Here is a 25906-nt window from a genome sequence, read left to right as displayed (position 1 = left end):
AACCGTACATGTAATCTTATCAAGATTACTTTTCTGCAGTATCGTCAGTGTCAAAAAACCTGATTCAGCAATAGTAGGTTAGGCATACGGGCTGCTATTGTTGCCCACTCCCCTAAGCTGTGCATATTCATTTCCTGTGGTTATGCCATCTGGTTATCATCACTTCTGGTTTAGGAGGAAATCAATTATTTTTTATTTATTTATTTATTTCAGATTTCTATTCCACCCTCCCCGCAAGCGGGCTCAGGGCGGATAACAACATATTAAAAATACAATTAAAAAATTCATGTACATTAAAAACAACACATTTAAAACAGGATGGTGGACAGCCTTCACAGGGAGGGTTAAGATTTATACACCCTCCCTGTGAAGGCTAAATGCCTAAAGACATCTCCTTCTAATCCAAATCTATGGCTGGATTGGGATGGAAAGAGATTTTACATACACTCAGACTCTTTCATTATTATTTTTAAGGTCATTTTTATGCCACCGTTCCATACAAAACTTATTCATGGCACTTGACAAAATATAAAATAAGTACGTACAAGCATAGACTCAACCATTAAGCCAGCAATGTTTTGTCTGCTGGCTATCTCCAAGGGGGCAGTCAAGAGCTCCCCAGGACTGGAAATGGTTGCCACGAAACCAGAAGTGCTACTCTAGGAAGATCCTTCATCCACCTCTGCTGCTCCACCTCAGCTGAAAAACGCTTTCTCATGGCGACAAAAAGAAGCCAGAGGGGAATAATTAGTAGGACTGCTGAGACCCACCATGGGAACCCAGAAAAAGATTCCTTTTTGTACCCCTCACCCCACCCAGATACAAACTCAGTCATCACATGACAATAAATCATATGACTTGCCCCGCTCTATGGACCTGTATCATTTTGTCTTCCGAGACCCCCACCTCCTCACTAGCCCTGGGACTTAAGAGACAACCAGTGATCCAGCTAGCATGAGTCCCTCAGGGTGGACATACACATTACTAAGTACCTAGAAAAGTTCAAGTGAACCTCATTTTACATGTCCCCCCTCCAACTTTTCATGTGCTCATTCGCACAATCACACTTCAATTTGCTCCACATGAATGCATTCACACATTTGATATCAGTTCCTCCTCAGCTGCTAAAAGTATCCCAGTTTCCCCCAGTTTCCACATCCATTCATTAAAATGCAGATCTCAACACTTTCTTACACCATAAAGAAATGCAAATTGGCAAGTCAAAGGAGCTTGTTCTCACAGCAAAAACAGAGCTGAATTGGCGCTCTGCTCTCCAGACTCACTTTGCAGATGCAGTCACTCAAATGAAGCCCCTGTGAAAGCAGCATTCATGTGCCCCAAACAAGAGCAGCCTGCATGTGAATTGAGGACCACACATAAAATCCTGCACTAGAGCATCCCCAGGTAATTTGCAATGTGTATTTCCACTCTAAGATCAACATCTTGAGGATGCTCATAACTGAGCCCAGAAACAGGGCTAGTTTCTGAATCTGAGAGAAATGGGGGACAGTTTATGGTGTCCCTTGTACAGGCAAGACCAGTCATTCATTAGCCAGTGTGAATAAGGCTAGCTGATCCATTGAGAGGCAGCTAGAGGGACCAAGTGCCAATTATCCTGTGAGCTGAACATTGTCATTCTGCAACCGTACCATCTCCGCAGGTAGAATTTGTCAACATTTTAAAAAATAAGTCAGCCAAATCCTGCGCGGAACTGCATAATCCTCCATGAAGCAGGGGCATAGCTGTGGGGACAATTACTTTCTTTCATGCTGAGAGGTTTGTCTGTAAAGCATCTGTCCCACAGACCACTGTATGCCTTAAGCACCCTACCGATCAATCGTTATGGGGAATTGCCCATGGACTGACATCCTGGTACAACTCTGCATCCGTTGTCCGGGATACTTTGGCCAGCCTTTGGAATCTCCTCAGGTAACAGATGATGGAGAAAAGCAAAACGGCTTGCACGAGGATGAAGATGAAAAGGCAGATCTGGGTGATGAGCGCCACACTGCAGTACCAGGACTGGCAGGTGGCAATGATTTCATCTTCTGATAAGTAACTGATGATCCTGCCTTGGAGGTGGGATGGGGAAGAGCACATCACGTTCCTGTAGAGAGTCCGGTTCTGCTGCCACTGCAGCCAAGTGCGCAAATAGAGGATGTCACAGTCACACATCCAGGGATTCCCCCACAGATAGACCATCTGGAGGTCCTTCAGATTGTCAAAGAGCCCTTTGGGGATGGAAGTGAGATAGTTATCAGTGAGGTAGAGCTTGACGGTTGAGGAACTGAAGGAGGTGGGCATGGTCTCTTCCGTGAGATCTGTCGACCTGCAGTCAATGATGTTGGCAGCACACCGGCAAGGAGGAGGGCAAGTGGGGGAAACAAGAGGCAGAAACCCAAAGATGAGCCACAGGAACTTCATCTTCTGCACTGAAACACAAAACCTTAGACTGAGCCACTGTAAGGATGTCTGGCATGAAGCAAGAGATGTGGAAAAGATAGAAAATTGCCTGTGAAAATTGTCTGTATCATGCAGGGGGGTGGGTTCTGGGAAAAGAGGTGGCAGAACTCTCAAGAGGGAAATGAGGAAGAAACACACGGAATTCTTGGAAATAATATTATTTTCATGCACTATTGCCGAGTATTTTCTTTTTTTTTAAAAAAAATTATTTTGAAATTTTGAATTTAACAACCAATACAACGTTAACAACATAGGCACCAGAGTTCGAAACAGTGTGCTATACTACCCAGAAAGTACACAAAATATACAACGTGTCTTAAGTTAACAAGAGTTAACCCGATGAGCTATCAGGAAGTGAAGTCTTCTCCATATATTAATTTTGCTCACTAGAAACTGAAAGGGTGAAAGGAGTCGGCAATCCCCGGCTTCTTCCCATGGATTGGCAGATACTCCAGAACCGGTAACCAGAAACTGGACTGTATATTGATAGAGTCTGCTTGTCTAAGTCTGTAGGATATGTTTTCCATAAGGAACATGTCCCAGATTTTACCTTGCCGAGTTGCAATGCTAGGATAAAGCCGAGTATTTTCAAGAGGTGCCGGAACTCCATTCCACCGCGTTTTCGCTGAAAAAAAGCCCTGATCCTCATCTAGATTAACAATGTTCTGTAATCAGTCTTCTCTAAATGATCATTGTTTCACTCATTCTTCAACAGCCATAAAACGGCAACTCTATTGAGCTTTTGATATCATACACTTGGGGGTGATTTTTCACATGGGGAAGGGTCCAAGCATGTGATGTGATGCAGTCTGAAGTGAATATAGGAAATTACTCATTGAGCCAGTCAGTTATGTCAAAGAGTTGTTGCAAAGATAAATTGGAGATCAAGAAAGGCTAGGTATTGCCCTCAGCTCTTTGGAGGAAGGGCAGGATGAAAGTGTAGTTGGTAACTGGATAGGACTGAGAGCCAGCATGGTGTAGTGGTTAGAATAGAATCTGGGAGACCCGCATTTTAGGGCTCAGGTACAGAAGTTAAGGAACATCGAGCAATCTTTCACAAGAGAATGCATTGTGTGCCCTAATAACAATAACAATAGCAACAATAACAACATTAGATTTATATACCACCCTTCAGGACAACTTAATGCCCACTCAGAGCAGTTTACAAAGTGTGTTATTATTATCCTTACTACAATCACCCTGTGAGGTGGGTGGGGCTGAGAGAGCTCTGAGAAGCTGTGACTGACCCAAGCTCACCCAGAGGAGTGACAACAACAGAGTACTTATATACCAGCCTTCTGGACAAATTAGTGCCCCGCTCAGAGTGGTGAACAAAGTCAGTGTATTATTATCTCCACAATACAGCTCGGGAGCTGGGGCTGAGAGAAGCAGCTTCCTCAAAGCTTATGGCAGAAATGGGATTTGAACCAGCAGAATGCTGGCTCACAACCCAACCACTTAACCACTTTGCTACAGCAGCTTTAGAAAAGGGCTGTGGCTCAGTGGCAGAGCATCCGCTTTCACAAAGAAAGCTTCATACAGTATCACCAGTTAAAAGGATCAGGCAGAAGGAGATGCAGACGACACCATCTGAGACTCCGGAGAGCCACTGCCAGCCAGAGTAGGCAATTCTGACTTGAATAAACCAACAGCCTGGTTTAGTATAAGGCAGCTTCCTGGGTTCGTTTTGCAAAGCTTCCCTTTTCAGGGATGCTTGCAGATCCAGCCCAGCTGCATCCTAGTTTGCCCCTCCACATTCCAGTCAGCCAAAGGTGGAAACTCTTGGTTCTCATTCCCTGCCTCTACTGACTCTATATTTCATACAGACAGATGCGCGCGCGCGCACACACACACACACACAGACACCCCTGCTGCTGGAGCTGTGTGACGGTCTCCAGGTTCTACCAACCTCTAATTTCAAGCGATATCCCCATCAGGGGACCCTTTCCTAACCACCCATTTCCAGAGCTGCCCCATCAATTGGCGGTCTTTGACAATTACTCTACAACCTCCCTAATGAAGGAACAGATGGGTAGCAGCCATAACGGAGCATTACTAATGGATCCGTGTGTTGTGACCTTGGGGTTTCTTGCAATATCCCAGCATTTTGGAAGGCTGCTCAGTAGGAGAGAGACACTGGATAACCCTTGGCATTTCCAGTTGAAATTCCTGGCAAGCCCTCTAAGCAGGGCTGGGAAAGGCTTCAGAGAGCCACTTCCAGAACATACAAAGCATGGCTAGATGGCTCAAGGGTCTGACCCAATAGGAAGCCATTTCCTCCATGAGGCTGGAGTGTCTCTCTAGGACATTACAGTGTAGCCCTTTTGGGTTGCCCCCAGAATACTGCCAGGACATGGATTTAAATGGCAGTCCCCACCAACCTCCCTATCCAAGAAACATAATTCAAGACTTACTGTTCCCAATTAGTTTCCCTCTGAAATGAGAAGCAAATGTTGCAGATAGGCAGTGAGAGGAACAACTCTCACACAGCTGAGCAATTCTGATAATGTCCCAACATGGGCCAGAAAGATAAGGGGACGCCGCTTCCTACTGAATCATTCCCTGGTGATGGCACAATGTTGCATGCAACCTGGGATTTTATTTAGTATGGTTTAACCCCACCCTCAGGGCTGTGTACATCATTCTCCCCTCCTGCATTTTATCCTCACAACAACCCTATAAGGTAAGTGCTCCATGGCACTCAGCAGGTTTTATGACGGAGGCAGGATTTAAACCCAGATCTTTGTCTGAATCCCTATCCCCATTACCATGCTGGAAACTCGGGGCTTTTTTTCTGCTAGAACGCGGTGAAACAGAGCTCCGGAACCTCTTGAAAATGGTCACATGGCTGGTGGCCCTGCCCCCTGATCTCCAGACAGAGGGGAGTTTAGATTGCCCTCCACGCCGCTCAGCAGCGCGGAGGGCAATCTAAACTCCCCCCTGTCTGGAGATCAGGGGGCGGGGCCACCAGCCATGTGACCATTTTCTCCGAGGGCAACCCACTGAGTTCCACCACCTCTTTCCCCAGAAAAAAAGCCCTGTGGAAACTTACCAGCTGATGGCATTTAGCTTTCCAGTGGAGAACAGTGCTGCATGCAATGGCTTAACTATTGTGGCAAGGTTGGCATTATTATAGGATAGCCGTCTCCAAAGTTTACTGAACCAATACCTTACTTTAGCACCTTTTCTGAATAAAAAAAGGCACCTAATATAACAGCAACAACATTCGATTTATATACCGCCCCTCAGGACTACCTAATGCCACATTCAGAGTGATTTACAAAGTGTGTTGTTATTATCCTCATGACAATCACCTTGTGAGGTGGGTGGGGCTGAGAGAGCTCTGAGAGAGCTGTGGCTGACCCAAGGTCACCCAGCTGGCTTCAAGCGGAGGAGTGGGGAATTAAACCCGGTTCTCCAAACAAGAGTCCTGCCGCTCTTAACCACTACACCAAACTGGCTAGGCCCTTAAAAGTGCCTGAAAGGGTCCACATTGTAAAAGCCTGCACTGTAGTGCTCCGTGTATTTCAGGGTTTTTTATTTGTTTTGCTGCCTTGAGTAACAGCAATCAATAAGTATGGTATACAATGAGCACCCTCCTCTCCAAGTGGGACCATTGCAGACATGCTATTGGCCGAAGATTGTTGCCGTGCACTTGTTGCTGCATTCATTGTTTCCTTGTGGGACTTGTGCTTCCATGATATTGCTCGATATTACTGTCTTCTTCTGAGAGAAGCTGATAAATCGACAGCCACAAGCATACGCAGTCCTTAGTCAAAAAGGAAGGTTTTTCTTACCACATCTGGTGCAAGGAGGAAGCATGTTATGGAAGAGATTATCGGAGCCATGCTTGGCAGGACCATTTCCAGGTTTGGCAGAGAGCCTGAGCAAAACGACCTTCTGTGTGCCCCCTCACACATGCACACACCTACACATTTGCATACACGCACACATGTATCCTCCCTTCTTGCTGGATGGGGGAGTGGAGAGCTCCTTCAAGATCTATCAGAATTAATGAGGCTCCAAGGTGGTTGAGAGTTCTGACCGCACATGGTTCCTTCCTTGGGCAGCCCTCCCAGCCAACTAAGAGATATCGCCCCAGAAGCCCCTGGGATGCTGTTTGTCCCAGATCTAGCTGGATGCAAGAGGAAGCACCAGAGGGTGTGCTCTCTCATCATACTCTCCAACTTCATTTAGTAGGATCTTTTGCTCTGGCAGACAGGTCCTCTGAGAATCCCAGCCGCTGTCCAACCACACCAGCCCACATTTATTTGGAATGAACTGTCAAAGCCTACTGGAAACAAACCCCAACACACTCTGAACATTTTGCAAACCTGGGGATGTTAAAAGAATGAGCATCTTAAACAATCCCTGGACGATATTATTTTATTTTGGAATATTTCCAGAGGGTCCAAATATATATCCTGGAACAACAGAAGGCAGAGAGAATTTGGAATACAAGGTGTGACTTTGACACACACACACACTTTCACAGCTCTGTCCTAGGACTGAAGATGTTTCGGAGGAATTGTCATTAGCAACCTGAGTGCACAGCCCAGTGGCAAGGAGTTCCCAAGACTCTGGTGAAAAAGTTGGTGAGAGGGAGGGGGAAAGCAACAAAATCAGCAGAGAGGATTGGGAAGGCCATTGGGTGAAGAAGAGAAGCAGACACAGCAAGATATTTATAGAAGCATCTTGCCAAAGTCCCATGGAGTCGGGTCAGGTCTTACCTTGTTTAATCCACCCAACACATTGAAGATCACTATTTTTTTCAAGACCAGTCAATGAACCTTGTGGCTGAACCTGGTTTACAAGATGAATCTAGTTAAGCTTTTGGCCACCAGATAATTTTTCACGTGCTTCTTGTACTTAGGAAGTTAGGAATATAATACAAGACTTTCCTCCACCTTTGGGAAAACCCAGTGAATGGGTTTTGCGGAAGAGGACTTTCAAATTAGCCAGTGGCTAATTGTCCATGGGTAGAGAATTCATCGTGCAATGATTTCAAGCAGATGTCCAAAAAGGACTGAATGTTGACCATCACGTGAATTTTCCAAATAAAGAAGTCCTGAATCTCATCCTGTTTCCTTGGACAAGTTTCACGTGGCTTTGTCTGCTACTTGTGCACATAAAGAATCTGCAGGTGCTCACTTGTGAGTTTGACTCATGCTCATCATTGGCGAGAGCTGAATCCGAACAGGATCTTTAGCGGCTCTCATTTCTAGACATCAGAGTGCCCGCTGGACTCGGATCAGAAGTTGTTTGGCCCCCGATCAGAAAACCAGCTCTGCCTAGACATTCCTCTCGTCACTTGTATTTATTCAGGAGGTTAACCATGGAGTCATCATCCGGCTCCAAATACACTATGTATTAGTTTTATTTGATATTCTTTATTCAGAAAACCTTTACGCTGAGTCTCCAGGGAAAACTTCCTGATGTGGCTGGGGGCACCTGCACCTTATTGACCCCATTATACCATTTTTGCAACCTTCAATAGAGCTAATCGTGAAGTATCCGTGCTTGCAAGATCAGAGGGTTTTTTTTAATTTAATGGTGCCTCACGTTCCCAGAAGGTCCCCAATGGCTGGGGACGGTCATCTATGCTGATGCTGAGCAGGACGGCACAGAGATCGGTGGCTCTGGGATGCCCTTCGTACCCAATTGTATATTTAGCTTTAATCCAGTCCAGTCTCGATGTTTAATATTCACACTGTGTTGACAGCGATTGGTGACCGCTACAAACTCAGTCTAAACAGTTGCAATCCTAACAGTCAGCAATTCTTCTGCCAGGAGGATGAAAAGAGCTCCCTTTATGACGACTAAGCTTAGATCCTTTGCAATGCAGCTTCAAAGACGTGGGTTGTTTCGGAATCTGATGGGTGCCTCATGGCTGCAGCAGCAACTATCCATGTCTTTTGGCACGGGGGTAACGCAAGGACAGAGCCTTTCATTTGTATGCAGAACGTCCCAGGTTACATCCTTGGCATCCCTACCCAGAACCATCTAATAGCAGATGACCCAAAAGACTGAAACTGCATTGCTTAAGCCTCGAGAGAGCTGCTGCTAGTCACAGCAGGTAACACTGACCTGCAACCAGAAATGACATTTGGCAATTCCACCCAATAGGAAAACTGTAACTCTTTCAGATCCTACAGTGGTCATTCTTGCCTCTCGCTAACCTGGAAGCTTAGCCTCTCTAAGGTGAAGTCACAAGTCTGTCCTTGAAAATGCAGCAGGTGAAGAACTATGCCGCTTGCTTCTCTAGAGGAGGAAACCATCAAGAGTGTCTTATACCTGCATTCCCATGTGCAGACTGGCTGTGTTTTTTCCAGGTTCAGAGATGCTGCTGTTAATAATCATATCTCTCGGCAACTTGGCCTTTGAGACAACACTTCCCTTTGTAAGAAAAATAGTAAAGAGTCCAGTAGCACCTTTAAGACTAACCAACTTTATTGTAGCATAAAGCTTTTGAGAACTACAGCTCTCTTCATCAGATGCATCGTCAGCTTTCGAGAACCACTGCTCTCTTTGTCAGATGCATCGTGAAGCTGGCAATGCATTTGACGAAGAGAGCTGTGCTTCTCGAAAGCTTATACTACATTAAAGTTGGTTAGTCTTAAAGGTGCTACTGGACTTTTACTATTTTGCAACTATAGACTAACACAACTAACTCCTCTGGATCTTTGTAAGATAGACATCATTGCTCACCAAGCAGGGATTGCAAAGCACCAAAACCCAGGGGAGAGAACATAGAAGTTCCATTAGGGATATTAATTGAATAGAATAATCAACAACAAGGATACATCATTTGGTAGTTTTGTTTTTAATTTACTTCATTGATCAGTTCAGGTAGTAAACGTTATTCATAATAATAATAATAATAATAATTTTAATAAAATGGATATGTTTAAAAGGTTCTGTCCTCTTCCATCACAATGACAAACTGTTCAACAGAAATTTACAAAAGAGAGAGAGAGCAGTACAGGACAGCACGAGCAAGGCATGGTGAGTGTCATAGAAGTACTAGCAAGCCACAGTTACGACGTGTCTGCAAAGACTGAGGCAGGGGAGGCCGAGAAAGGCATGAGCTGTCACACAGCACGGAGAACAAAACTCCAACACATACACACACACACACACACACCACCCCCAGGGGGAAAAAAGGCATGCGGAGCAATTGGTGCGAACGAGCACAAAGGGGTACCATTAAGTGGCCATCCACAGATGGGCACCGAAAACTGGCTCGTGCCATCTCCACCCTAGTCAGGCACAATGAACCTAGGACCTCTCCTGCCCCATATCCTGTTCATGGAACCGCGGGGCATGACTCCCCAGAGAGATTCCCAAACACAGTAAGAGCACACCTCGAAGAATGTGTGTGCATGCATGACAATGTAGGATCAATATGGGCGAGGAGGGAAGGAAAGCAATGAGCCAATTTGCTCTTTGCTTCAGGAACCTCAGAAGGTAGACCCAGCCAAGTCATGCACTGAAGCCCAGCTGGGATTATTGCAACCTACCAAATCTGACCTTTCCCCGTATCAAACCAAGGGGTAGTGATAGACTGCAAGAATGACGAGATCGACTTTACTTGTTGGTCTTTAAGGTGCTACTGGACTCAAATCTTGCTTTAATTCAAGGGCCGCTTTAACTTTTCTGCATCAGATGCAGCAGGCCACAGGCATCAACAAAGCCCATCATCGCCTCTGATGCATTTCCCTGTATTGGGCAATAAGGCAGCTTCCTTAAGGCAGCATTTGTCAATTCCCATCCCCACCAAGCCAGCAGCATCTATTTTGCAGAGGGCTGCACAAAGATCCTTGCGGACAGCCCTGCACATTAAACCTGCTGCTTCATGCAAAGGCCAAGAATTCCTCCTCTTGGAGCAGGGAGCATCATTCTTTTTACGGCAATCTCCCACCCCACACCCTCGATGTTGATTTGGCCTGCCCAGTGATTCTATTCCCCCCCCTTTCATTATCACTTATAGAATAGCAATTACATCAGTATTAAAGACGTTTCTCTTCTGCCTTCCCCTAGGCATACAAATCCCAAATCTCCTCAATGTGGAAATCAGCTGCTTGGGTCTAAATTAGCAACTCTTCAAGGGAGATGTCCTAATATAGTGGATGTATTCTTATATCTTCTGGTCTAAAAGGTTAGAAATTACTTGCAGATAAAGCAAGTCACAGAACAAATGCGTTATGCTGAAGGCAGATAACTTTGGGGCTAGCTTAGCTTTGCAGCACAGCTTCTGTCTGGTATGGATACAAACAGTAAAGATGAAAAAGAAGGGAGAGAAATTTCAGCCCAGAAAAAAACAGGGAATCAAAGAGGTTGAAAAAAGAAGAAAAACTTTGTATATGGATATGGCCAGGTTAGTATCCAAAAAACTTTAAAATGTATTAAATCACAGTATTAAATCAAAGACCAGTACCTTTAATCAATTTTGAACAGATTTTTATTTATTATTATTATATTATTGACTAAAGATTCTGTGATTTAATACATTTTTAGCTTTTGGGATACTGTCATATCCACATACAAGGTCACAGACCCAGAGGAGTTAGCCGTGTTAGTCTGCAGTAGCAAAATAGTAGAGTCCAGTAGCACCTTTAAGACTAACCAACTTTATTGTAGCATAAGCTTTCGAGAGTCACTGCTCTCTTCGCCAGATGCATGCATACAAAGGTTTTCTTTTTTTCAACCTTTTTGGTTACCTGATACGAACGCAAACCATGTGCTCCAAATGTTTTCAGGTGAACAGTTCCACATGGAAAGGCTTTTATATGGCCCTCGGGCACGGAACCCTTCTATCTGACTATGTGACTATCTAAAGGCGGGCCATTTCATTAACTGTGGTTAGTTAGAACTCATCAAAGCTAGGATCTAAAACCATGAATTGAAGATGATTTATTAACCACAGATAACATCTTTATGTGAACAGAAAGAGCACGTTTTAATCCTTGCTTATTCCTGAACACACAGTGGGGTCTCTGCAGGGCAGGTGAAGGAATTAGCATTGGTTGAAGCAAACTAGACTTTGAATGAGGGCCTGCAAGGTGAACCCTGGTTTCACAAACCAACCTCACAAAAGACCATGGCTAGGGGTTGGGTTTGAATGACCTAAAATAATTGAGAATCCGTGCCTTGTTCCTGATGAACTGAACGTTGGACAAGTGAGAGACAGCAGATCCAACCTAGAGGTGGGCACAAACAGCAATACGAACGAAAAAAAGCACGAACAGCCCAATCGGCTGTTTGCGAGCAAGCCGTTCATGAGGCGCAGTTTTAAACAAACAAGTGTTCATCGCAAGCCTCGTTCGTGCGTTCGTCCACTGTTCGTGAAGCCAGACATTCAGGCGCCTTCAATCAATTCCCTTGGCAACCGGAGGCAGGGACTGCCTGAACTCTGTCTGCACTCCTTCTGTCGCCCTGGAAACCCCAATCTAAGACCAACTTAGCTTGATGGGCAGGTCTTCCTTCCAACTGTGGAGCTCCAAATTGGTTACATGGGAGCAAAGACCAGGGGGGAGGGGGAGTGTTTTGTAGCCATGGGAACTCCAATCTCATCCCTGCAAACCTTGTTAGGCAGTTCTGACTGCCAACCACAGACCTCCTGTGTTGCTCTGGTTATAAAAGGAAGCATGCTCCAAGCTCTGGCTTTCAGTTTCAGCAGGCAATGGAGTGAGAGAGAGCTGTTGCTAGCATTTTGGGAGAGAGACAAGGAGAGTGCACTGGAGCTTGAATTTTTTGTGTGTATGGTGGGATAAGGATCTATCTCCTCTGGTTCCAGGGCTGCTGCTAGGCCCTGGATCCAAGCTCAGTGGGCACCTCGGCTGAGGGCTCACATTGATTATTATTAGTGACTGATCTGGTCGGGTATCTGGGAGTGCTGGGCTAGGGCTCTAGCCCCTCCCTCTGGTCCCAGGGTTGTTGCCAGGCCCTGGGGCCAAGCTCAGTGGGCACCTCGGCTGAGGTCTCACAGTGTTCTCCCCTTTTGTTTCCTCCTTAATTCTTGTTTGCTGGCACAATGAGGCTTCAGGCGGGGGCCAAGGGTGGTTGTGGGGGGAAGTGCAAAGATTGTCCCAGTTGCCCCGCAGGAAGCAGTACTGGGTGGGGCTCAGGGGCAGCAGAAACTTCCGTTCCCCAAGATTCACCTGTGGGGGCTGTGGAGGAGGCCAAAGTGGTCTTGCTGCTGGGGGAAGAGGATCTCTTTAAATTTTTTGTGGAGGCAGAGGAGGGGGAGGGATCCATGGAGGAATAGGTGAGGTTCGATGAAACATCCATCCCGTCCTCATCCCAAACTCTCATTGCTGTCCCTGCCTGCAGTCCACCCCTTACTCCGTCTTCCGGTGCAAGCTCTGTAGTGCGGCCTGTCCTCCTTCCCCTGGAACAGTTAGTGGGACACGTTTCAAACTCTCCTTATGGAGGCACTTTTGGACCATTCTGAATGACCCCCAAGTGGTGTGGTGCCATGCCAGTGATGGTCTGGTGCACAGGGGCAATGACCCAAAGCACCTGTTGTCGACAGTCCTGAGTAGGCACATGAAGACACACCACCCGAGCCTATGGTCTCCGTCCTTGCCCAGCGGAATATCTGGTGGGAGGTGAAAGAGGGCTACCAGCTCTTCTGACCAGGGATCAGTGGGAGGATCACCGGAATCCACCCCAAGCAAGAAGCCTTGCCCCAAGGGTGATGCTGGTGGGAGCGGAACGCTCAGGCAGGCCGCCCTTGCGGAGGTTGTTCCCTCGGGGTCAGGGACAGTGCCGCTGAAAAGGGTGAGGTTGAGGGCTCAGGAGGCAGGCATTCGCGTCATGGCAGAGATTATGGCCCTACAAGGATTCCCCCTATCCCTCGTGGAGGGTGTGGGCTTCCGCAGGCTGCTTCAGCATTTCGCCCCATCGTTCTCCATGCTGTCATGGTGCATGGTTCTTAGTTTGGACTGGCTGTCCTCCACTGTGTCTGGCTGGAGGAACCCTCAACGGCTTCAGCTTTAGCTGCAATGCCATCTTCTGTAGGGTGCTGAATAGGCTGCCACATCCGTGACGGCAGGCCGCTGGGTGATGCTGGGGGCAGCCCACAGCTCCACACGTAGGCCCACAATCCCCTTTCCTATCCAATCCAATCCAAGTATTCAATGTATCCATGCACCCCTCTATCCTACACACTTCTCCCATACAGCTATGCACCTGTCTATTGAGAAACCTATCTATCCCATGTACCCAACGGTGCAATACTCCATGTTCAGCCGGTGTGTTTTGGTGGCAACAGCCTCTGCACCACGTGAGGTGCAGACAACAGCATCGGCCTCGATGCCATGAAGTTCCCACCTGGTGAACGTATGTTGGTGTCTCTGACCCACTAGGGTGTGTGTTTGTTTGAGCAAGGCCTCCATGTACGCCACCATGTCTTGCTAGAGGGTTTTGTTAGCAGATTGTTGCAGGGTCATTTGGTAATGCGGCAGCCGCCAACATCATCCATCTCCCTGGCTCCCAGAAGGTGGCCTCTCTGAGGCATGGTGGGCAGGCACATGGGGGGTGCCACCAGAGAGTGGCCAAACCCCCTGCCTGCTAGAGGGGAGGTGGCCCACCACCACCTCCCTAAGCCCACCAGGCCTCGCGGCCACTGACAACATCCAACTCCTTAGCTCCCAGAAGGTGGCCTCTCTGAGGCCTGGCGGGTGGGCACATGGTGGGTGCCGCCAGCAAGCAGCCAAACAACCCGCCCCCTAGAGGGGAGGCAGCCTGCCACCGCCTCCCCAAGCCCGCCAGGCCCGGAGGCTGCCGATATCATCCATCTTCCTGGCGTCCGGAAAGTAGCTTCTCTGAGGCCTAGTGGGTGGGCACATGGGGAATGCTGTCAGTGAGTGGCCAAACCTCATGCCCCTAGGGAGGAAGTGGCCTGCCACCACCTCCCTGAGCCCGCCAGGCCCAATGGCCGCCAACATCACCCATCTCCCTGGATCCCAGAAGGTAGCTTCTCTGAGGCCTGGCAGGCGGGCACATGGGGGGTGCCGCCAGTGAGCAGCCAAACCCCCTACTCTCTAGAGGGGTGGTGGCCCACCATGGGGTTTCGAGTCCACCACTTGTAAACGGGGCCAAAGTCAACTGATGGCTCCAATTGTATCGAATGGGAGTTTCCTGGGTGCGTTGGATTTGGGAATGTATAACTCCAAGATCCATATTGCAATCTTGACCAAACGTGGATGATGGCTGGAGGAGAACCTGCTGAACACTATATGGGCTCTCTAAGTTCCAAGGGGGCCGTTCTGGCCCCCAAGAACAACAAACATGTTCATTAACAGGTCATATTCGTTACTGTTTTTGTCCTTGTTCGTGGATGGCAACAAACAACGAACAGCATGTTCGGGTTTTTTTCCCCGTTCGTGCCCAGGTCTAATCCAACCCAACATGGGACTGTATTTTTAGTCCATACACTCGGCCACTCCCAACACACACTAAGAGCTGCTACATGGTCGCAAAGGTTCCTTGGTCTTCCATGGATGATACTGTATTATCAGAGATGGCCATTCACAGTTAGTGACGTTCTTCACTGGCTGCAAGGTTTAAAAAGTGAGTAACTGGGTGGGTGGGGGAAGTCACTGCCGCAGAAAGCAAAACCCTTATCTCTATTCAACAGTTCTCTCTGCCTTCCTGGCAAAAAGGCGTAGGAGAAGACGGACATGAGGAAGGCCCCAAAGCTGCCGCAAGAAGGCCTGATGGCTGGGATGGCAGTTCGTAGAACTGTGAGCGTTGGGTAGCTGTTGGTGAGAGGCGAAAAAGCAGAGAGGATCTTGCAAGGCTCAAGCAATGGTGTCCTCACAAATGCAAAGCATCCATAACAGCCAGCCAGCCATCCCAGGAGAAGCCAACCTCTTTCCAATCACCTACTCTATCAGGGCTAACTGCATGCTACTTGCAGGCGTATGCAGCAAAGTCTGTGCACAGAAATGCACAAGTATCTTTTGAAAAAAAAAACAGCTCTAGGGAGGGGGGAATTTGGAACTGAGAAGCGTCAGATGAGGGTGTGCTTCACCCCTTTCCCACTTCCTTGTTCCAAATCACTGGTCTCTAACCCACTCACCACCCCACATGAGTACATGTTCTTGCAAATGCACACTGGGGAACCCTGCATAGCGGACGAAGAGGCTGGAGGGTGGGAGATTTGGAACAGGAAAACAAGGGTAGGGAAAGGATTAAGCACCCCTTTCCTGCACCACTTATCGACTTTCCCCATCCACAAAGCTGCTTTCCTCTGGATAAAAGAAAGGCGGCAGGACTCTGTTGTATGCAGTGGTGTGTGAAATTAATGCCTTGGATGAGCCAAGACTCTCAAAGTGTAGGAAACCAGAGGAAAAGGCAATCAGAATTCCTGTACCTTTAACCATTGTTGATCCCAGAAGGTGCAGCTTTTCTCGCTCTGGCCACACTTGCCAAACTTCCTATATAACCTTAAAGGAGCAGACACAGAATTCACAGTGTAGCATGTAGTTAGGCCCTTAGATGCTGTCTGGTTCTCTTCCATTCATTCAGGCTGCATCCCAATAGAAGTGAGATATAAGCAAGGAGGAAACTGGTGTGGAACCCTGAGATGCTTCGCTTTGAGTGAAAAAATGGAAACTGAGCCCAGTTATGAGCCCAGTTGCACAGCTGAGTTTGAAATCATGTGGGCATTATCTGCAAAATCAGAGGAAGAGGCTGCTATGCTCTGCATTGACTACGCCCTCCCCAAGTAGCTATCAGTTCATTTTCCACCTGCCCTTCAGTCCCTATACCTCCTTCCACCCCTCTAGCTTTTCTTGCAGAAAATTCCAAATTCTACAAAACTAACACCTCAGAATAAGGCATGCAGATGGGGCCTTTCAGTGGAAAACAGAAATACATACATATGTTGCAACTGAGCGGCGTAATTCATTCTGCATACAGCATGTTGAGTTTTCTTGGTGAAAAATGCGACGCAAGACAGAAACAATCCCTGGCCTTAGGAGGACAGCGACATGCCCAGGAAGAACAGCCCCTTAAAAACATTTTCACATGCCAGTGTAGAAAATCTGCTTGCCTTGCCAGTTTTCAATGGCTTTTGCTTGTACAGCCGTAGTTCCAATATTTACAAGTGTGCATTTCAATTACAGACTATGAGTGTTTTCTGCATGTGTATTTTGCTACCCATCTCACTCCCTTCTAGACTGTATAATCTTCTGCACGAAAAGGCAATGTAATTCTCACATACTGTTTTGCTCAGAGTTGAACTGCATCATGCGCTTTGTAGTTATTAACTACATGGAGCCTTAAAACTACAAAATCCATGACACAACCTGACTGAGCCAAAAGCAACAAACACACCAAGCATTTCCACAATAAATGTTTGTACCAGTGGACCGGACAGAAGCAATGCCATTTTTAGTCAACCACTTTCAATTCCACAATGCAACCTGAGGCTGGCAGACCAACCTGTGTTGCTGCAGTGTCTGCTCTAGATGGAATTCACAGGAAGCCCTGAAAGGGACCCAAAACAGTTCCTTGGAAAAGTGCACTGAGAGAATCCACTCAGCAGCGTATGAACCAGTTCATAGCATTCCCTGGGAATCCAGTCTGTGCCATGTTTGGCAAGAAAGTGAACACAGACTAGCATGATGGAATGTCACAAAACCTCCAGGTTACTTTTTTCCTTGCCATTGGAAACACATCTCTCTGGGGTACCCTATTCCACCTAAGACGGGGCAGTGGGAGCTGTTTTGTAGTAAGAGCCCTCAAAGCAGGCCTCTGCCACCGTCCCCCAAGTGCAAAAGAGCCTTGAGTTTCTTAGTAGGAAAAAAAAAAGTCAGGAATGTTTCTGAGAACCTTTTGAAAACCACCCCTCCCCAATCCAACCAGCATTCACCCGAAGATCTCCATACCCTTTCTGCTCATCCGCTACAAACTGGCAGGAAAACCACAGAATCCCTCAGGTGATGGGTCAGACTAGAACCGTCTTGTGACCACTGGTTCTGAGCTACTTGCTGGCCCCACATCGCCTCCGAGAGGCGGAGGATAAATGGAGATCCGAGGGGACAGGAGGAGGACCGCAGCACCTTGGTTAGAAGTAAACATGTACGTGCATTTACACAGAGTCCTCGGACTCATGAGCCGTAGAAACAATGACTTTAAACACCAAGGAGTTCCCTAAACAAGACTTGAGTACATCTAGGGAAAGACTTGAGAAATGGATGGGGTTTTTTTCTTTAAAAAAGGAGAGAGAAATACAATAGCGAGGTGCCTTTGAAGATGTACTCCGAACTTGGGAGGGGCTTTCGGTGACCTGACCTCTTTCCCTGTCCACCTCTTGGGCAACTCGCTGGCAAAGGGTGCTACTGTTGAATGAGAGAAGGCGCCGCTCTTGCTCACACGTCCCCACGCACAGGGAAAAGTCCTTGCTAGAGGATCCAGGCTTCCTGCTGGTGGCAGCGAGGCCGATTCCCTTTGCCCTCCCAGCCTGCTTCCTCTCACTGGTCTTGCATCTGCTGCTGCATTTTCTGCAGCATCTCCTGCATTCTTCGCAACTGCAAAAAGACAAAAAGTGAGGCAGCTCTGGCCCACCGAGGATCGACAGCAAGAACCGTCCCATGAGAGGCTGAGAGAAAGTGACTTGCCCAAGGTCACCCAGTGGACTTCCGTGGCAGAGTGGAGATTCGAACCTCCCACACTCGAACCTCCCACACTCGAACCTCCCACACTCTAGCAAGTGCACCACACTGGCTCTCCCTCCCCTCCTCCAAGAAGCTCCAGATGGCTTATTTTGTCCCTTTCTCACCACCCCCTCCCCCACCCCCCACCCCCTTTCCCAGTTATGAGGTAGGTTAAGCACAGAGAGACAGAGAATGTGACTGGCTCAAGATGAACTTCCTAGATAAATGACGGTTTGAACCCAGTTCACTCCAGTACATGTCCAATGAGAGCAAGTTTGGTGTAGTGGTTAAGAGTGGCAGGACTCTAATCTGGAGAGCCAGGTTTGATTCCCCACTCCTCCACTTGAAGCCAGCTGGGTGACCTTGGGTCAGCCACAGCTCTCTCAGAGCTCTCTCAGCCCCACCCGCCTCACAGGGTGATTGTCATAAGGATAATAATAACACACTTTGGAAACTGCTCTGAATGTGGCATTAAGTTATAAAAATTGAATGTTGTTGTTGTTATTAATGTATATGTTTCACTTCTCCTTCAGTTTCTCCTTACAACAACCCTATGAAGTAGGTTAGGCTCAGAGAGAGACAAAATGAGTAGCTCATGGTCACCCAGTGACCTTCATAGTTGACTGAGCATCTGAACCCAGGACTCCACTGCCCTAGTCCAGCACTCTAGCCACTATACACACTGTCTCTCCATTTATTATGGCTTGGACCTCAGTGAGAAAGGAGGACTATAAGTAAACAAATCAACAACTATTACAATAACAATAATGTACTTGTGTGATTTTAGAAATTTGCTTCCTTCTCTTTTTACTTTCCACCCAATGCTTTTGAGAGCATGGCTGGAGCAGGATTTGATGGAACCTATTCCGCCCCCCCCCCCCCCCGCACTTTTAGCAAGGAACAAGCTATTGGGGTAGCCCTGACCTGGATAGATCAAGTGAGCCTGACCTCATCAGATCTCAGAAGCTAAGCAAAGTTGGTCTTGGTGAGTAATTGGGTGGGAGACCTCCAACGAAGACCAGGTTGCAGAGGCAGGAAATGGCAACCCACCCTCTGTTCATCTCTTGCCACGAAAACCCCACCGGGGGGGGGGTTCGCCATAAGTCAGCTATGACTTGATCACTCTCTAATGAACTAATTAAATTAATTAAAAATAGATCCTTACCTCTTCATCCTTCATCTTGATCAGCTTCTCCGTTTCAGCATCTGGCGTAGGTAGAGGCAGAATCGGAATGGGGCTCTCTATCCTGTTGTCTTGAGCCAGTTTGCTAAAAGGGATGGAAAAAGAGAGGTGGGGGACTTTAGGTCAAGCTGGATATTATCTAGGATCATGCTCAGCATGGATGAACCCACAGAGACAAGCTCACACGAAGCTGCCGGACATCCATGAAGCATAACGGAAACCGATGGTGGTTGCGGATTTTCCGGGCTGTATCGCCGTGGTCTTGGCGTTGTAGTTCCTGACGTTTCACCAGCAGCTGTGGCTGGCATCTTCAGAGGTGTAGCACCAAAAGACAGAGATCTCTCAGACACTGATATCTCTGTCTTTTGGTGCCACACCTCTGGAGATGCCAGTCACAGCTGCTGGCGAAACGTCAGGAACTACAATGCCAAGACCACGGTGATACAGCCCGGAAAATCTACAACAACCATCGTTCTCTAGCCGTGAAAGCCTTCAACAATATAATGAAAACCGTGTGCCTGGTCATCCTTACAGGGCTCCTTGAACATATCACTGGAGAAATCACTAGTGATTCTTGAGGTTTGCTGAAGGTTCATCTGAGACTCAAGCCTGCCTTAGCATTTTCGCCTTTCCCTGATAGCTTCCATTGCATATAAACATCCAGCTGTCATCTCAAATATCTGGGTGATGCATCTGACCTTCAGAATCACATCTCAGGCTGTGTCCCATTTAGCATCAGTTGGCAAAATGCTAGGTTTCATAGAGTCTCCCAGGACCTAGTACAAGGCACATGATATGGACTTTGCTTCTGTGAGTACTGCTTTCCAGTGCACGTTAGTTTAAGAGTGTTAGTGGAAATGGGCACTTAGAAGGTGTACTGGCAGGGCCAGTCCTAGATCGGGTAGAACTCCATGGCAGAAGCATCTTCTGCACGCGCTCACACACACAACAATTGTTCAACTTGTGAGTATCTTTTTTAGCTCCTTGGGAGCAACCTGTACGAGCACAGTTTATCTTTATCACAATGCAAATTTGTACACGAGGATCATAAGATCTGTAGTCATATCATGAATAAGCCATAAAAACAATTTTTTCTTCTACATATATAGACTCTTTTGTTTTCCTTTTCAGACTCTTTAATGGACTAAAATCAAGGAATCGATCCACATACGAACAACCAATACAAAAAAGGATTCAACTAAGTGTAAGCATTAGAATGTTCGCTCCAGTTCATTAATATGTTTTGAGAGCGGAGTAGAAAGCACAACCAGCAGTCTCCAAATCTGGCAGCACAAGCCGTTGCCTGGCTTTATAGGTGTGATGGACCACCTTAACCAATATGAATATGCCCATTCACTAAGATCCAGTCCTGCTCCAGGCACTCGATTTGGCGGTTAGGTTGACGGTGACTGGGGACAGGGCCTTATCAGTGATGGCACTCCTATTATGGAATTCTTCCATTCACCTTCTAGGTGCCAATTCAAAAGTGCTGCATTTTCACACACTTGGGGCAAGTGGTAACACAATCTCTGTTATTTGAATGTATGTTCGTTTTGTTCGCTACACTGTGTACTTTTAGTTGGGGTTAATTTATGCAAGTTTAATTATAATTTTTTTTCCTTCCAGCCTGCTTGCTTCCTTCTGGCCAGACAGGGTACAAATGGTCTGAATAACTAGACATAGAAACTCATGGACTTTGGCAAGTACACTTCCAAAGCCATTTAAGAATCCATAGTTACTAACTATAACCGTGGTTGTCAAATATCAGCCTTCAAGAAAGCCTTTCCACACTGACTTGTCTGTGGAGGAATATCTACAGGTCTGCCATGAAACCTTCACACAATGTAGAACAGGGTCAACTGCAGGGTTTTTATAGGATCTTTTCTGCAGCTGCAGCTCTCATTCCCTACCACAGCCATGGCTCACTTATCCCCCACCCAACTGCTGCAAAATTGCCAGGAGAGGTAAAACTTTCTCACATACCTTTTATCAGGGCTTTTTTTCTGGGAAAAGAGGTAATGGAATTCAGTGGTGGAACTCAGGGCTGCACAATGACATCACTTTGGGTCAGCTGGAACAATGGTTTTTGTTTTTTTTTTAAGTTTAAATCGCCCTCGGCAAAAATGGTCACATGGCCAGTGGCCCCGTCCCCTGATCTCCAGACAGAGGGGAGTTTAGATTGCCCTCCACACCAGGTGCAGAGGGCAATCTAAACTCCCCTCTGTCTGGAGATCAGGGGGCAGGGCCACCAGCCATGTGACTATTTTCAAGAGGTGCCGGAACTCCGTTCCACTGCGTTCCGGCTCAAAAAAAGCCCTGCCTTTTATACCCATCAGTGCCAGAGGATCTAAAAGGAGCAAGACAGGGTCATCACAAAAAATCAGGGGGCTCTTGGCCAACAGCAAAGGAGTCCCTGGAGAAAGCAGCCAAACCTGATTTCTCTCATGCTCGCCCTCCTCTGCTGCCTCTGGGAACATTTCCCATTGAGAAATGAGAGATCAACCCAGCATCAGTTTTAGAGGGTGAGCTCTTGACCAGGCTGTGGGTCTTGGCAGGTGCTCAGCTATGCTACTGTATGGGACTCTCTGGCTTGTTCTAGGAGAGACCCTATATATACTCGGAATAGTTGCCGCCTTTGAATTCAGGGAAATATTTGCATTCCATGTGGCTACTGCTTGTGGGCAGCCTATCACTCAGGGAAGGTTCCTTGCTATTAACTTATCTCATGAAAGAGCACCAAATAAGCTTCCAACAGCTCACCCATCCTTCCAGTCCAAATAAGCTTCCAACAGCTCACCCATCCTTCCAGTCCAAATAAGCTTCCAACAGCTCACCCATCCTTACAGTCCAAAAATCATGCTCTTGGTATATCCACACTGGGACATCTTCTTAAGAACATCAGCACCATCTCACCAGTAGGTGTCGCTCTTAGAATTAATTACACTTTGTTTTTTAAAGGTCCCTCTTAACTTTGTGTTATTTTTTTCAGGATTAAAGTCTCTTTGTCATTTTCAAAACATAAAACAACATGCAACAGAAACCACTAGATGGTGGCATTCCAGCACCGCTAACATGAATGGATCAAGCAAAGATATTAAATAAAGATGTGATTCATTCAATACTGAAGCTAATGAACTGATTATAAGTAATTTTTCCACCTAACTATCTAGTATGCTTTAATCCTACTCTTCTTTCACAGAGCTCAGGGTAAGGTCCATAGTTCACCCTTCTTCATTCTATCCACACGACTGACTTGTGAGGTAGGTTAGGCTGAGAGAGAATAATTGACCAAAAGTGAGTGCCATGGTAGAGCTGAGCAGTAAACCAAGAACTCTCCAATCCTAATACAACACTCTGATAGTTACACCAGACTATCACAAGTGAGCCAATTTCCTAACTGTCACTATCTTACTTTAAAAGACGGGGGGGGGGGGACACCACTGGAAACATTGCTACCGGCCATGGATAACAGACACCTTCCTTTTATTCTATTTATTGTTGTTGTTGTTGTTATGTGCCGTCAAGTCGTTTCCGACCTATGGCCATTCTCAAAGGCAATCAGCCGTTTAAAAAAATTTTCGACACATCCAAAAGGAAAGTGTTCAGATAAAACTTAAATCTCATCATGTGTGCTGAAATTTCCAACTTGTTAAGAAATAAAATCATAAGTAAAAACAAGGAAGTCTTAGGTAAGACTGAGACAAATGTTTGCTAGCAGGCATTTTCAGATGTAAGGGGCCGGGGTGGTGGTGGAGTGTCCTTCAACCTTCCTCCTATTGACTTATTCTAACTGGGATCGGTACCTTTCACTGCCATCTAACAAAAAATGTTGAGGTTTGAACCAGGAACCTTATGCATACAAAGCATGTACCCCTCCACCTGGGTCCAGGGTATCTACGAACCACCTGCTCCTATATGAACCTGCTCGGTCATTGATATCAATCTCAGAGTTTAGATGGATTATGAGCTTCTCACAGGGCCTTCTCAGTGGTGGCATCTCAGTTATGAAATATCCTTCCCAGAGATGTTTTGCCTGCTGCCTCCCTTGATATATTTAAGGAACCCTAGTGAAGATTACGTTATTTCTCTGTGTTTTAAAACCATTGGTTAGTTGGTTACTGTTGGTGCTGGTTTATTATGATTTTGTTAGTAATCTAATCTTGTTTCGTTTAATTTTTTGTTAGATTTTAAATGGAAAGGTGGGATAGAAATGTTTTAAAATAAGTAAATAAATACTCTACCATTGATCTACTTCTCCAGTTCTAAAAAAGAAGATATAAAAAAAGGGTTTCAGAAGAAGCCTGAGGAAGCACAGTAGAAGCAAAACAAAGACTTGAGATGAAATCATAACTAAAGATGGGCACGAACAGAAAAAAAACCCGAATATGATATTCGTTGTTCATTGCCATCCACGAACAGGGACTCACAAACCAACCATGAACATGATCCTGTTCACGAACATGTTCATGGTTGGCTGTTCGTGGCAGCCAGCAGGCTCTCCCCCAGCCATCATCCAAGTTTGGTCAAGATCCCTACTGCACCACTCCCAGAAACCCTACCTGAGCAGGCAGCAGGAAAGGTACCAATAGTAAATAACAGCTTGGCCCCAGAGCCTGACAGCAGCCCTGGAACCTGAAGGGGTAGATCCATATCCCACCACACACAAAGAAAATTCAAGCTCCAATGCACTCTCCCTGTCTCTCTATCAAAATGCCAACAGCAGCTGTCTCTCCCTCTCCACTGTCTGCAAAGACTAGCCAGAGCTGGGAGCCCTCCCCCTTCCCCCATGGCTTTTGCTCCCTTGTAACATATTTGGAGCTCCACATTTGAAAGGAAGACCTGCCTATCAAGATAAATTGGGCTTAGATTGGGGTTTCCAGGGCAACAGCAGGAGTTCAGAGTTCAGACAATCCCTGCCCGAGTTGCCAAGGGAATTGATTGCAGGTGCCAGACTGTCTGGCTTGATGAACAGCAACGAATGAGACTTGCAACGACCGCCTGTTCGTTTAGAATGGGGCCTCACGAACAGCTTGTTCTTGAACAGCAGATTGGGCTGTTCGTGACTTTTTTTTGTTCGTATTGCTGTTCGTGCCCATCTCTAATCGTAACACTGGGGACAAGAGTTATTGTGATTCATGGGTACGTGTTCATCATTCATCGACTGTATAGCACCAAAAAATGAATAAGCCATCACAGATCCAAGAATGGAGACATAAAATTTGCATCACCCAATGTCAAAGCCAACACAATGCTTTTCAGTGGAGACAGTTCAGTGGATGCAGTTCCTGCAATTAACTGAGAACAGTCAAGGGCTGCGTAAGAAAAGACTCCATAGGAAAAAAACACTATGTTAGAGGGGATACCAGAGGATACAGAAGTTTTGTCCTGGGTCTCAGATTTGCAGTGGCTCATCCATGCATACAGATGGTTTTTGCAGACGAGGGACAAATCTGCATGTGTGAACCAGCCCTAAGAGACGTGAATAGCATGTCGAGAGCTCCTTCATTCTTCCCGTTTTCACTTTTCTGATCTTTGTTTTATACTGCTTTCTATTCTAATTTGTTACGATAGGGCAACTTTTTCCAGTAACATGAATTAAAATAAGTAAATAAACTTCATGTGACAGAGCACAGCAAGACAAGCCATTCATAAAATGTGCATCAGGAAGACTCAATTTCACCCTCCACGCCCACCGCCTTTGCTAAGCTGCTAGATCCCATTAAATCTAGGCCAGATCTTTGTTAAAAGGTTTTGTAATACCGAACCGAAAAGCTGCTCATCATGGTTTTCAGAAGGAACTCCAAGCATAATATTCACATCTTGGTTCAGGCATGCATGCCCCTTAAGTGATAGGCCTTGGCGTCAGGACTCACCTGGTCATCTGCTGTATGCACTGTGCTCTGTAGTTCTCATAGTGGACGTCACAAGTTACGTCCTTCAAGTCATGCATGTGCGTCCGGATCAACATATTCCGCAGCTTCACAAAGTCACAGTGTGCTTGGTTTTCCACTGTGGGAAACAGCAAACAGACAACACATGTAGTGAACTTCATGGCCCGACCAGGGATTAGAACTCAGGTGTTCCCCCAGCAGTCTACCTACTACACCACAGTGTTGCAGTGACAGAGCCACCCTTCACATACCCACACAAACATCACGACATGATTGAAAATGTTGGCTCGTCTGAGATGGTATTCTCTTTTTTTTCATTTTTTAAATTTTATTGACAAATTTAAAATCCCATTAAAAGGGTGAAAAGAAAAAAAACAGAAATAGAGAAGGAGAAAGAGGAAAAGAGAAAGAACAAACTAGAGAAAAAGAACAAGGAAAATGATACATATGTAAGAAATCATTTTCAAGTTTCTCTACGACACCTGTAATATCCTTACAAACATTATACTTGTAGTCTTAATGCCTCAAAAATTTACCTTTTTTTAAATTCCCCCCCTTTTAAATTTAGTTTCCCCAAATTTATCTTCTTAGAAATCAAATCTACAAATCATCAGTTCATCTTTTCCTATTTCACATAGAAAGTCAATAAGGAGGTTTCCAATTTGTTATGAATGTAGACAATGTTTTATGGAGATGGTATT

At 46.3% G+C, this 25906-nt stretch overlaps 2 protein-coding genes across 3 annotated transcripts in view; both read right to left on the bottom strand.

Annotated features, from left to right (window-relative positions):
• Positions 1 to 259: 259 nt before the first annotated feature.
• GP1BB (glycoprotein Ib platelet subunit beta) lies at positions 260 to 5018 on the bottom strand. Its single transcript, XM_054996670.1, has 2 exons — positions 4878 to 5018; positions 260 to 2432 (listed from the first exon to the last, which is right to left on the bottom strand). Coding segments are annotated over exons 1-2 (600 nt in total). The 5' UTR covers positions 4879 to 5018; the 3' UTR covers positions 260 to 1833.
• An 11320-nt stretch (positions 5019 to 16338) lies between these two features.
• Positions 16339 to 25906, bottom strand: part of SEPTIN5 (septin 5) — a 31653-nt gene continuing 22085 nt past the window's right edge. Inside the window, exons 9-12 of one of the 2 annotated variants that reach the window (XM_054996108.1) lie at positions 25188 to 25323; positions 23556 to 23576; positions 19297 to 19399; positions 16339 to 18005 (exon numbers count right to left, since the gene is read on the bottom strand). In XM_054996108.1, the coding sequence (XP_054852083.1) occupies positions 17949 to 18005; positions 19297 to 19399; positions 23556 to 23576; positions 25188 to 25323 (317 nt within the window). In that variant the 3' untranslated portion in view covers positions 16339 to 17948. The remainder of the gene's footprint in view (positions 18006 to 19296; positions 19400 to 23555; positions 23577 to 25187; positions 25324 to 25906) is intronic. The other variant, XM_054996109.1, reaches the window with a different exon arrangement.

Source organism: Eublepharis macularius, chromosome 13 (assembly GCF_028583425.1).
Source record: "Eublepharis macularius isolate TG4126 chromosome 13, MPM_Emac_v1.0, whole genome shotgun sequence".
Taxonomy (NCBI): Eukaryota; Metazoa; Chordata; class Lepidosauria; order Squamata; family Eublepharidae; genus Eublepharis; species Eublepharis macularius.
This window is presented reverse-complemented; position numbering and strand designations above follow the sequence as displayed.